Raw genomic sequence first — 14327 nt, forward strand, 5'->3', positions numbered from 1 at the left:
TGAAGTTCAGACTCCCCAAAATCCATCAGCATCCCTGTTACTCCATACTCTGATGTAGTTGCAGCTGGGCTTAGAAGAGAGGAGGGACACGCACGGAGATGACACTTAGATGGAGATTGTGGAGGTGAGGAGGGATGCCAGCTGTCATATTTCATTGTGTTTGTGGTCAGGATGAGTGTGTTGTGTGTGTGTGTGTGTCTGTATGTGAGTGTGTTGATGAGTGCAGCACGTTGGCTGATTGTCCTAGACTAATTTTAGGGGTGTGTTGCTTATGCAGCTGTCATTTTGTCTAGCCGACCGACCGGTGATCTCTGTGTGTGTCTGTGGACGCAGAACAGGGAAATATGATTGAATATATAATTAGCCATGTCTATCTATCTATCTATCTATCTATCTATCTATCTATCTATCTATCTATCTATCTATCTATCTATCTATCTATCTATCTATCTATCTATCTATCTATCTATCTATCTATCTATCTATCTATCTATCTATCTATCTCATTAATTGCTTGTTTAATTGGTCTGTTGGCTCAGTGCCCTGTTAGGCTGTTGATTTTATTTTCATCATTTACATTTCGTTCATGATCCAGAGTCTTAAAATGACATAATAATGTGGATAGTGTATACAGTATTTTCCAAACGAAAATATTTTCTGCATTGGAGAAAGGTCATCATCAGACAAAAGTCATTATACTACGACGGATTTCGGAGAATTTTGCATGTAGCCATTGGTATTCTAATACAATTTGTATCCTACATGTACTAAATTATATTTTAATATACTGTAAATAATTATATATATATATATGTTTTATTTATTTATTTGTATTAAGTAAATAATTAATATAATTATAGCATTTAAAATCTATATTTTATTTATTACATTTGTTTAAATATATAAATATATTTTTAATATAATCAGTTGTTTAAGCAGCAATTAGGTTTATATATATATATATACTATATATATATATATATATATATATATATATGTATAATGATAACAGATATTAATATATAAAGAACATATTTTTTTATAATTATAAATAAATAAATAAAAAACTATATAATATAAAACAAATATATAATCAGAATTCATTAATATGTTGATATTTATTTCAAATACAGTGCCAGATATAAAGTTCTTTAAAAAATCTTATAAATTAATTAATTATAACATTTAAAAAATGTATATTAATTATTACATAAATATACAATATATATATATATATATAAAAAATAATTAAATATATATATTTTTTTATTAAGTAATTAATTAATATAATTATAGCATTTAAAATCTATATTATTTATTACATTTGTTTAAATATATAAAATATATTTTTAATATAATTAGTTGTTTAAGCAGCAATTAGGTTTATATATATATATATATATATATATATATACTATAGATATAATGATAACAGATATTAATATATAAAGAACATGTTTTTATAATTATATATAAAAAAATAAAAAAACGATATAATATAAAACAAATATATAATCAGAATTCATTAATATATTGCTATTTATTTCAAATACAGTGCCAGATATAAAGTTCTTTAAAAAAATCTTAGAAATTAATTAATTATAACATTTTAAAAATGTATATTATTACATATATATATATATATATATATATATATATAATAATAATTATATATATTTTATTATTATTAAGTAATTAATTAATATAATTATAGCATTTAAAATCTATATTATTTATTACATTTGTTTAAATGTATAAATATATTTTTAATATAATCAGTTGTTTAAGCAGCAATTAGGTTTATATATATATATACTATATATATACTATATATATATATATATATATATATATATATATATATATAATGATAACAGATATTAATAAATAAAGAACATATTTTTTTATAATTATATATAAATAAATAAAAAACTATAAAATATAAAACAAATATATAATCAGAATTCATTAATATATTGCTATTTATTTCAAATACAGTGCCAGAAATAAAGTTCTTAAAAAAATCTTATAAATAAATTAATTGTAACATTTAAAAATGTATATTAATTATTACATTTATTTAAAAAATCAGTGTTTTAGGCAGCAATTCGGTAAAAAAAATAAAAAAAATATATATATATATATAACCAGTACATTAATATTTATTAATATATTGATATTTGTTTCAAATACGGTGCCAGAATAGAAATTCATTGATTTGAATGTTTTTGTGTGAATTGTCCGTCTGTATTCTGCTTCAGTCACATCTGTGCCCAGTGTATCTGCCTGTGTGCGGCTCACATTAGGACTCCTCTGTGTCCGAGCTGTTTACCGTGTGTTTGTGCACAAATATTGTTCTGGAAAACTAAACTGATTTCTTGTTTGCCTGTATGAGTACATATGTGTCTTAGTGTCTTCTCAGACATCACACACAAGCACATTTTCCATTTATAGCTCATTAGACTTGTGCAAGGATCAGTTTTAGGCAAAGGGGGTGGCCCACTTGTGCAAATATGGTTGCAGTGTGTGAGTGTGTAAGAAGGTAGAGCAGGATCTGAGAGAGAGAGAGAGAGAGAGGAGCAGTGCTGAATCTTCTGTCACTCTCTCTCACTCCACCGTGAGAGCTACAGGAGGACTCACGCTGTCCTCCAGCACACCCACACACACACACACACACACTGAGAGAGAGAGAAGACACTGAAACACTGAGGACAAAACGGAAGGATTTTCTGATTTCTCCTGAGGAGCTGCAAATAACCCTCGGAGAAGGATGGCAGAGGGAGAGGGGGGAGATGAAGAGATACAGTTCCTACGGACGGTAAGTGTCGCTTGACCTGCTTTTCACTCAATAATAATGTTATTTGGGAGGACTCAAAGTTGAATCTCAACGAAATAGTTTTAACTCTTTTTTCACTATAGACACTCATGTCTCCCCCCCAGTATTTAGACTAGTGGTTAAGTAGTGTAGGTACATATTAAACGCAAGATTCTTGAACTTTTATATCTGGTTCCCCTCTATCTTGAACTTTTGGTTCCATCGTTGCTGAATTGTTAGGGATGTTCCTGCATGCGAGTGTAGATCCGTTCGGTTGTTTTTAAGCATGCATGCTAATTTATTTGTCAAGTGCTTGACACCCTAATAGATATTTTGTTGACTCCTCCATCCATACGCTCATGGCTTATTCAGGTTAAATTGTTACTGTGGTGTTTTTGGACAATTGTGCAAGCCTGTTTCTCATCCTGTATTTAGTTGACTATTTTTATGGTGGCCCACTTGTCTTCTGATCTGCTTATGGACTTGATAGTCTGCCTAACAACGTCTCTTATCAGGGACATGTCCTGCTTTTGTTATTGCTGACTGTGAACTCATTGTAAGTGCTGCATCTTTCCGCATATTCTTCCAGAAGATTCTGTCATTCGATGGATGGATGTGAATGTGTGTGGATGGACAGCGGCTGGTGCATCTGTTTGCATCGTTAGCTATTTTTACCTCAGGAAAGGAGAGACTTTTAGAAGTGGAGAGTAAGACGCAACAAGCAGGCGAGCTCCTTGAGGGGGACAGCTGGCCTCTGCCCCTCATCTCTCAAACTGAGCACAGCTTACACAGTCTACACACTCGGGGAAAAGGCCGTACAAGAAGAACAAGAACAAGAAGAATTGGAATTATACAGCATATGTGACATGAATTAGGAGATTGAGAGAAGTGGAAAATTTGAAACTGAGATTGTCAGGGGCCGGGGACCACTAGGGGGACTTTCCAATGGGAGCCACACGATAACTTAAAAGTTATAAAAAATAATATATTCAGGGCCTGAATTTCGTTTTGGAAATTGTGGGGGAAATCCCACTTAGGTGATTCTCATGGGGGGGATGCACTTTTTTTTTGTTTGAAGGGGAGTTGGGGTTGGGGTTTCCAAAAACAATGTATTACATTTATCTCGCCTAAATATTTGCGCAATCGCATTTTTACAATGGGGTAATATTGTTGTTAAGAATTTACATAACACAAGGGAGCTTTTTAATTCATTTGAAAAAAGTAGCACAAATAAATACAATAGAATAAATATAGCAATAAAGAGAAATGTTTTTGAATAGGTCTGACACTAGTATTCAGAAATAGGCCTACAGAAACTGAATAAAGTCAAAACTGGGTAGTATTTTAGTCCTGACTAAATTAAATACATAGGCTATTAATCCTGATTCCTTAAACTTATTTAGAGAGAGAGAGAGAGAGAAGACGCGGCAGCTCTGCTGAATCACCCACGCTGTTTTAAAAAGACTGATTTGATTTTATAATCTGAGGGTGGATTCATTTACTAATACAACCTACATGGTAAAGTTGAAGCAATGGTTGCGGAAATTTCCCGCATTATAAGTGGGAGACCTGCGGGAATGATTAGAATTAATTATGTGCAATACCCGCAATCCCACGCCGAAATTCAAGCTCTGAAATTAAAATGTTAAAAAAGCAGATAAACTATCAATAGCAAATAATTAAAGTTACACCATGTAACCTTTTTTGGTTCAAAATTAACCAAATTTAAATAATTAGCCAATACATCATCAATACTTCTTCCAAAACATCTCTTACCCTGATTCACTATGACAAGCCTATTATAAGTGTTTATATTTTTGACCTGTCAGGAGGGTTTTCGCTGGAAATTGCGTAAATTCGTCACTTGCCTGCGTCTTGTCATCTCTGTAAATAGAGAAAAGTGTCTAAGGTTAGTTGTTACAGAGCTCGTAATAAAACAAGAACCAACATCGGCTTGGCTTCTCAGAGATGGCGAGAACTGAGGGATTTGAAATGTTGTAAAAGTGAAACAAAGATGGCATTTTTATTACTCAACAACAAGTGAATAATGTACTTTATTGAACAGATAAACTGCCATATGTAGCTCTCTAACAGAGTTCACTGTAAAGCATTATACATTGTGAAAGGTTGTTTCATTCTGGTTGTTGAAGCTGTGCTGGAATTTACCGTGTCTATTAATGGGTAAAGCTACAGTGACGTCTAGTCAGCTTGAGATCCTTATATCTCTTAAGCCTAGTAGTGAATGTTTTATGAGCAGTTCTTCAGGTTTTTTTGAAGAACATACTGTTCTTGAAACTTCTGGAATCACAAAATAAATCATGGTTAATTCATTGAATATATAAAGGACCCTTGGCTCCTTCTTTAGTTGAAAATGATGCCATTTTGGCATTTAGCTAATGTCAAAAATCACAGTATATAGGGAAGTTCCTTAGAAGATTATAGATTATTAATGCAAAAAGCTCTTAAGGCTGTGTGTTGCATGGACTTGTATCATGGGTAAGAGGTGTTCTTATTTTCTAAAAAAATAACTCAACTGAGGTAAAATCCGTATTCACAAAGTCCTATTTTATAATATTGCTTTTAAAATGGTGGCAATAGTAATATGAAGAAAATGCGAGACATCAATGTACCATAAACAGTTAAATGTATTAATAATGAAGCAATAGCCTATGTGGCATTTACTTTTCTTTTATTAGATAATTATATAAACAAGAAGTTAATTTTGGGTAACTTGAGTAATTTAGCCAGTAGTTTTTTTATTTTTATATTGTAGTTTAAAAAAAAATATTCCTTAATTTTTCCTATAATTTACATTAAATAACATATTTACAGCTGCCAAGCAATGATGCATCCTATCAGAATTTAGAGTTGTAGCTGACAGTTTTATAAATTGATGCACTGGATGTTGAAGATGGTCTTTTGAGACGTCAGTCTGGACATTTGGCCAGTGGGATCAGCTGATCTCTCATAATACTCCCGCATGCCTCATTTAGGAATGCTAATTAGAGCTTTATGTGGATGACAATGCTGCAAAGAATCCCTCACGCCTTTATGATCAGAGGTCAGATTTGTATATTCTTCACGAGACACCAATACAAAGTCTCACAGCTGTTCTGAGCCCACACGTGCGTAAAGAGTAAAGACATTTCTGTATTGTTGTCGGGAAGGGAAGGATGCAGACTATAGACTTGTCTGAAGTGATTTTTTTTACAGGCATCATTAGATTTCAAATGAACATTTTGCCCTTTCGTTTACATGAATAATTATTTTAGTTGAGTTTTATGACTGATGTTTAGTGTCATCTGGTGTGAAGGAACTCTTTGACTATATTTGTGTGTGTGTGTGTGTGTGTGTGTGTGTGTGTGTGTGTGTGTGTGTGTGTGTGTGTGTGTGTGTGTGTGTGTGTGTGTTAGAAACGGCCCACCTCTTCCTCTTCACTCCCACTTACACACTCTGGTTTTTTTTTTCATATCACTCAGAGGACTGGAAAAGACAAAAGAGGGATGAGTGGAAGGGAAATAGGAGAGTATATGTAGTACACAGGTATGAGAGAACATAATATCTGTCAGTGTGTTTTAATAATTATGGAACCTGTAGCAGTAATCCATCTTTATTAGTTTTTCTGCTTTTTACTTAACTGTTGTTAAAAGAAGTATGAATACAAATTTTTTTTTTTTTTTTTGCAATCTTCATCTGCATATATGACGATATCCCAGCATCATACTAATGAAGTGTGAGAGTGTTTATGTGAGATTTAGAGGTATTGTGTGGAGAGTGTGTGTAACTGCTGTAAGCCATACAGTGACTCAGCATGTGTGGGTCAGTCAAGAACTGGCAGTTTTCTGAAGGGCTCACCAGTATCTGTCCTTGGGGAATCCTTTCAGGAAAGCCCTTTGGTTTTTTTACTGACATCTTTGGTTTCTGAGACATGCCATGGCACTCTTTCACAATAATGTTACATCCCTGGTGTTCTTAATGGCTGTTCTGCACTGCTTTCCCATTGTTTATGTCTATGTAAACAGTTAAAAAACACGTCTCTAGACCTTGCATTTGTATTCCCGGTCCACTGCCCTGTTCTTTGTGAATTGGCCCTTATGGTGCCATCATGCAATCAATAGCCACGTTTCCACCATCGGGCCGAACGGTTCTAACAGCGCTTTTCCACTGCTGGTACGGCTCAGTACGGTTCGGCTCGGCTCGGCGCGGCACTGTTCGGCTCGCTTCGCTTTTCCACTGCGTGGTACGACTCGGCTCAGCACGGCACGGCTCGGTTCGCTTTAGCTCGGTTTGGTTTTCCACTGCAGTTAGTACCGCTTCAAAGTGGGTGGGATTATAGCAGTGCCCTCGGATTTCTGATTGCTTAAAAAAACAAAAACTTGGAGGCAAAATATTTTTTAGTGATTATGTGAATTACACTGCGCAAACCAAATACCCACCGGATGAAGAAGGGTTGGCTCTCAGTCTCCACAGTACATAAAATATTCATTTTATTTTATTTTATTTTATTTTTCGTGTTCGCATTTATGAGGAAAAAACAATGTTACGGATGTGTTCTCCGTTACGGACGTGAGCGCTCTGACAGCGGCACTAAAAGATGCTTTAAAACTTTCACTTAGACATCCAACAGAAAGCACAAAACCTTTCTTTAACCTGAATTTCGTTTTGTATTAATTGTATCTTAATTTTAATCAATGTTTCATCAACCAATTGCCTGGATTTAATAAATAAGAAGTAGTAAATATAGCAGACGATAGATAGGAAACGGAGGCGCCGGCGTGTGAACTGGAGCTCGTCTCATAAATGAACCGAAACTCAGCATATAAGGTAGCCTACTTGCCTCACATGTCTACTTTTAAACAGAACAATTCAAAACGAAAGAAAACAGACTACAGACTGCTCTCTGCTTATGTAATCCTTATGAAATGTGCATTTCTCTCTGGCGCGTTCACTCGGCTACTGAAGATCGCGAGTCAGCATCGTCAACTTCATCTTAGCCGACTAAGAAAACTTTTGTTTTATTAATAAACAATTAAAATATCTCCTTGCTATATTTTACATATTCAAAATCATTACTTTTGCCGGCTCTTTGTGAAGAACAGCGGTGGCTGTTACTGGCTATTTAAATCTAGCGGGTTTGATGTCTCGCAAATACAATGACGCTGGTAGTGACGATTCTGTCTGACCAATCAGTGATCTGCAGTGTGTTCACGTCACATTTTAGTATCGGTACGGTACGCTTGGAACCTCGACAGAGGTGGTACCATTTAAAGCGAGCCAAAGCGAGCCGTACCGTGCCGTACCATGCAGTGGAAAAGCGCCACAAGTGAGCCGTACCGAGCCGAGCCGTACCGTACCATGCAGTGGAAAAGCGCCAAACCGTGCCGTACCGTACTATGCAGTGAAAAAGCGCCATAAGAACGGTAAGGAATGGTTCCAGTTATATTTCCACTTGAGCCTGGTTTGGCAAGGCACATTTTGGGTGTTTTCACGCCGACAGATTGTTTGTTTTGTTCCGAAACAAAGACTTAATTTGATACAATGTTGCATTTTCTTCTTGGTTCGGTTCGCTTTCACAAGGCAACCTTTCAAAACGTACCAAAATGTGTTTAAGGCTTCAATCACACTGCAGGCTGAAACGACCCAATTCCGGGGTCGTTTTTTTGCCCCTATGCGACCTGTATCTGATCTTTTCATGACAGTCTGAACGACACAGATCCGATCTTTTCAAATGCGACCCAGGCCACTTGGGTATGTGGTCCAAATCCGATATGTATCCGATCTTTTGAAATGCGACCTCAATCTGAACGGCCAGGTCACATGTATCCGACCCGCACGCCATTGATATGCGACAAACGTCATAATTCTGCGTTGAAGTAGGCGGGAATGAGAAGATAAACAAGTTAGCTATTGTACGATAGCACGCACCTGTAGCTAGCCACTACACTCCAACGCGTTGCACTGTTATGGTCCGCCGCAGACGTGTCTCTTCCGTGACAGAGTTAATCGAAGGTGCTCAAACATAATCGAAGGTGGATCTGGTCATTCGGAAGTTACTGATGAATTCTGTTTTAGTGAAGCCACTCCGCCGACTCCGCACCCACACAAATAACTTTAATATTGCTAAACGAGCTCCACTGTTGACATTCATGTTTAGCTACTTCCGCAAACAAGTGACGTCGTTGACCGTTGAGTACTCTTCTGCGCATGCGGGTCACTTCTGGGTCATTTCACGTTCACACAGGAGATCACAAAAGGTCGCATTTAATTGGAAATGTGAACGCCTTGCAAAAAAATCTAATTTTTTCCAAAAATCGGATTTGAGCATTAAGCCCCTGCAGTGTGAACGCAGCCTAAGCAAGTCACATGTGAGGACAACTGTCCTCTTATTAGTCAGTTTTTCCTCTGCATCATCCATCAAGATGATTGACAAGTTCGCTCCATGAGCTTATTGTGGCTTTATTTGTAACTGTCGAGACAAACACTACACGACTGAGTCGTCATTCCCGCTGTTAAATGATATACTACATTCATTTTATTACTGCAGCAAATTCAAACATGCTCTCTCTGGATCTCGCAGTGCTGTCTAGAGGTTATCGGTGTCAAGACACAAGCGAACATACGAATGTTGTAATGCATCAAGGCTTCATGGGACAGCATTCTCGCATGGAGAAGCGCAATTACACAACATTTTAAGATGAAGAGGTGCTCTTTTTGTTTTCAACTGTGATAGCTAATGTGCTCACTCACAGAATCAGACACTACTGCTATTTATATAGCACATTTCCCGTTATGAATTATAATATCATTTGGTCCGTTGGGTCGGATTGCTTTCACACCTCAAGCGAACCGCCCCAGAGTTCGTCTGCAATCGGGCCGAGTCAGGCGGTCTTTGGCGCTTTTTTTGGTGCGGATCCAAGAGCGATTGCCCAGTTTACATATGCCTAAACGAACCGAACCAAGAGAGAAAACGCACCAGGTTTGGAAACAAATGCTCAGTTGTGAAAGCACCCCCTGTTTTCAGAATGGTTTGGCCCAAAGGGGCAAAAGCTGCTAATGTTGTCATGACATCATTTTCATGCGGCTCCAGAATCACAATGCATTCATGGCTCAGGTGATTGACACAAAAAAAATATTTAAAAACACTTCAGTTTAGAATCCAATTCTCACTATTAACTAGTTGTTTATTAGCATATGTTGGCTATTTGTTCTTATATTATGGACATATTAAAGCCTTAAGGTCCTTGCACACTGAGTCCGAAATTTTCGTACAAGTTTTTCCGTATTTGTGATTCGGTGGCTCTGAATTGTCAAAACACAATTCAAACTGCTTGCTACGGATGCGAAAAACACAGAAAATCGAACCCGATCCGAATTTTTTTTATGACGGACGAAAGTTTCGGAGGCAGTGTGTAAGCGTGATTGACATGAGGTTGTATTTATTTTTTAACGTGCGAAAATTTTGCATGTGAATTTCGGACTCAGTGTGCAAGGACCTTTATTCAGCGTGACCATATTCTACATCCTTTAATCCTACCCAATACCTAAACTTAACAACTACCTTACTAACTATTAATAAGCAGGAATTAGGAGTTTATTGAGGCAAAAGTCGTGGTTAAGTGTTAGTTAAGAGTGAGAATTGGACCCTAATCTAAAGTGTGACAAAAATTCCTGATGCCATATTTTCAAAAGAGGTCCAGCGCCAGCCAAGCCACTGCTATTGAGATGAATGCCAATGCTACTGGATAGCTTTCTCCAGGTTTTACTGAGCTCCTTAAAGGTGTTGAAAATAAAGCGATGGAAAAGAGAGAGAGAGAATAGCATCAGTGGTGTTGGAGTGCATTTGAGGGGGTATTCGGGTTCCAGGCTATAACAGCCGTTTCCTTTTATAGTTCCTCCACTATAAGCGCCTGACACTCAGGAGGGAGAGCAAGAGAGTCTGTGTCCTACTTCGTCTTTCCATAGGGAGGACAGCGAGTATGTGTGTGTTTTTACATGTGTGTGTTGCACATGAGACATAAAAGCATCTAAGTATTGTGAATTGGAGCCTGTAATCACTTCTAAACGATAATTGATTGATTTGTGCATGAGTAATAGAGAACAAAATAAGGGTAAAGAGAGAGAAAGGCAGTTAGTTTAGTGGCTACTGTGACATAATGAGCATTTAAACATCTCACACTCTTAGAAATATGGTATTGAGGGGTTAACTGATTTATTTAAAATGTTGTAAGTCTAAAGATGGAATTTTGTGATGATCAGCCTCAGAAATGAGGTGAGAAGGATCTAGAAGCACTAATTTTAGTGCTCAGTTATGCAGATAGAGTCCACAATAAGGGCCTGTCCGTCACAGGGGACTCTTCATGGTGTGTGTGTGTGTGTGTGTGAGATGGAGGATTAGACCATGAGCTCTTCAGAAGATTCCTCAGGTCTTGAGTGTGTAAAGCAGCAGTCTTCCTTGGGCTTATATTTTGCTTAGCCCACAGATGATCGAATCTACACCTCAGCCCTGACAGACCATCTGTTCAGAGACATAGATTTGTGTGCTCTGTCACATCTTTACAATAAACAGGTGTTCCCTCTGCTAGCACGCCAGAAGAATCGCTTACGTCAGCCAGAAACTTTTACTGACCCCTTGAGTCCACTACTGCACTGTAATGTGTGAAGGAAAATTACTCATGGTTCAAATTATAACACACATATGACAGCAGCTTCATAGCTTTTCTCATGTTCCTCTGTTGTAAGTCGCTTTGAGTAGAAGCGTCTGCTAAATGCATAAATGTAGATGGAGATCTTGGCACCAACATGAATATATGACATTAAAAACAGTCATTGTAGAATATTTTATCTCCTCATCATCAATATTATGTGTTTTTTAAGTCATTTATTCAATTCACGATGTTTATTTGTAACAGCAAAGACTCATTTCTTTCATTGCTATGCTATGTTCACAATAGTTATTTACACAGTTATTAATCTACACTGTAAAAAAATAAAGTTGATCATTTATTTTAAGGTTACACTATACATGTACTTACTATAGTAATAACAGTAAATTATGCATTACATCACAATACACATCGTTTCAAAGCAGCTTTACAGAATATGCATGAGTCCACATTACAAAATTGTTATATTAAGTTGGTCTGTGCTTACATCAAACATAATAAACAAAAAAATTATGTTTTTTACTTGTGTATTCAAGTAGCATTTTAAAATTAATCTGAGCAATAACATTACAATATTGTTGTAGAACTTCCTTTGTCTAACTTGGGTCACAGTTTGTTGGGCAAAATGAAAAAGGTTACTTCTTTGAGTTGGAAGAAATGGAAGAAACTTCACTGTAGATCACACTAATCACCATAATGGTGACTTCAATCATAACACAACTTTTACAACAAAACACAATAAAAAACGTTAGCTAAAACATCTATGAGTTTGGAATAACAAAAATGTATTCCCTTGTTTTAACCAAAAACACCAATTATTCAAGTGTATCATCAGTGGTCAGACCCTCAAATGTGACCCGGGACCACAAAACCAATAGCCAACAATACATTTTATGGGTCAAAATTATCTATTGTCTTTTATGCCAAAAATCATTAGGATATTAAATAAAGATCATGTTCCATGAAGATATTTTATAAATTTCCTACCGTAAATATATAAAACATTTGTTTTTGTGAGTGAATGCAGCACAATCGCAAACATAAATGGACAACTTTTCAATGGACAAGGCGATTTTCTCAATGTTTTGATTTTTTTGCACCCTCAGATTCCAGATTTTCAAATAGTTGCATCTCGGCCAAAATATGGTCCTATTCTAACAAACCATACATCAATGGAAAGCTTATTTATTCAGCTTTCAAATGATGTATAAATCTCAATCTCAGAAATTTGACCCATGTGACTGGTTTTGTGGTCCAGGGTCACATTAACGTTTTCTATACATTTGATAGTTCAGTTAACCTTTAAAGTAGCCTAGAGTTTGTCTGACAATATAGATTATTTAGTAATTATGTATTTTACATAATTAAAGGTAGGATAGGCAATTTCTGAGAGGCTAAGCTTTGAAAGCATAAGAGCGAATTCCAAATGGCGTTTTTGGGGCTTTCCAAACAAAAGTGAACAACTGAATCACTTCACGAAGGGCCCTTCCACAAGTTTATCAGCGATGGGTACATGCAATGGTCACTTCAAGGAAGTAATTGTATCCTTTACGGTCATGTGACCCAGGGTGAGGAATCCTTGTGATTCATTTTGAAGCTAGATGGCGGGAGAGTTTGAGTAAACGTATAAACAGGATAATTCAAGTTGTTTTGTTTTGTCACATTTTTGTTAGGGATGTCTCGATCCGATCACGCGAGCGGAAATCGGGCCCGATCACGTGGTTTCAGACTCGATCGAAATCGGACGTTACCTCCCGATCAGGACTCGGATATATGTAAATTAGGGGTGTAACGGTACATGTATTCGTAATTATTGAATCGTTTCGGTACGAGGCTTCCGGTTCGGTACACATACAAACCGAACGATTCCTAGGACCATTTTTCCTGCAGACAAAATCCACGCTGGCGCGACCACCACAACGTATTTAAATGTTATTTTTAATGTGATTACCAAAACATTATTTGTTCATCCTTCAAAGATTACCCCCATTTATAAACCTGAAAGTTTCAAGATGTAGGAAAACTCAAACTTATTTAAAAAATTGTTTTTCTTTTAATAAATAGGAAATTTCTCTGGCATTTCTTTCTTTTTGCTGTATCGTATCGAACCAAACCGCACATTTTGTGAACTGTTACACCCCTAATGTATATATATATTCGCATTATTTTTTTATACAGTTTTAAAACATTTTTATTTTTTGTTTACATGCCTGCCGGGTATTTTAAGTTGAGGTGTTATTTGTTTTTAGATTATACTTTTTCTATATTTACTGTTGCACTAAAGTCCAAAAGTGAAGATTTTATGTTATTTATTACTTGATTGTTCAAGCTACCTCACAGAAGTGCTCTATTAACAGAGTTGTTAAATGTTAAAATAAGGTGAATTAAATAAAAAATAAGGAACATCCTGGATCTGTTTTTTCTCTCCTCTTTATTCTTTTTTTGTGTATTATATAAGTATCGGATCGGGACTCGGTATCGGTAGATACTCAAAATCAAATGACTCGGACTCGAGGGCAAAAAACCCTGATCGGGACATCCCTAATTTTTGTCATAAATGTCATATGATGTTTAAACAAGTTTCAGGTAAGAAATGTGTTTGATACGTTAGGTAAATGTGACTACATGCAGGGTTCAAAGAAGGCAAGTTTTAAAGTTGAGAGCAGAGAGGAAGTTCACTCAACTTATGTTGTATTTTATTGCACTTGTTGAAGGGAGCAATGAAATACAATGCAATTTCCTCATCTTTACCTGGATTGTTACAGTGAATTTCAATGTTATCTGCCCAATTTTGAAATTATACTATAAGATTATTATATATTCTCCACTTTAAATGTTTGATTTAATGT

The 14327-nt window shown here is 36.0% G+C and overlaps 1 protein-coding gene across 14 annotated transcripts in view; it reads left to right on the top strand.

The window, feature by feature from the left end:
* The window catches only part of ryr1b (ryanodine receptor 1b (skeletal)), a 137071-nt gene continuing 122744 nt past the window's right edge, over positions 1 to 14327 (top strand). For 13 of the 14 annotated variants that reach the window (XM_056270197.1, XM_056270204.1, XM_056270200.1 and 10 more), the window contains exon 1: positions 2602 to 2818. In XM_056270197.1, the coding sequence (XP_056126172.1) occupies positions 2771 to 2818 (48 nt within the window). In that variant the 5' untranslated portion in view covers positions 2602 to 2770. Of the gene's footprint in view, positions 125 to 2601; positions 2819 to 14327 lie in introns of those variants that run through there. The other variant, XM_056270198.1, reaches the window with a different exon arrangement.

This window comes from Rhinichthys klamathensis, unplaced genomic scaffold, assembly GCF_029890125.1.
Source record: "Rhinichthys klamathensis goyatoka isolate OS25496 unplaced genomic scaffold, OSU_Roscu_1.1 h1tg000299l_1, whole genome shotgun sequence".
NCBI classification, from domain to species: Eukaryota; Metazoa; Chordata; class Actinopteri; order Cypriniformes; family Leuciscidae; genus Rhinichthys; species Rhinichthys klamathensis.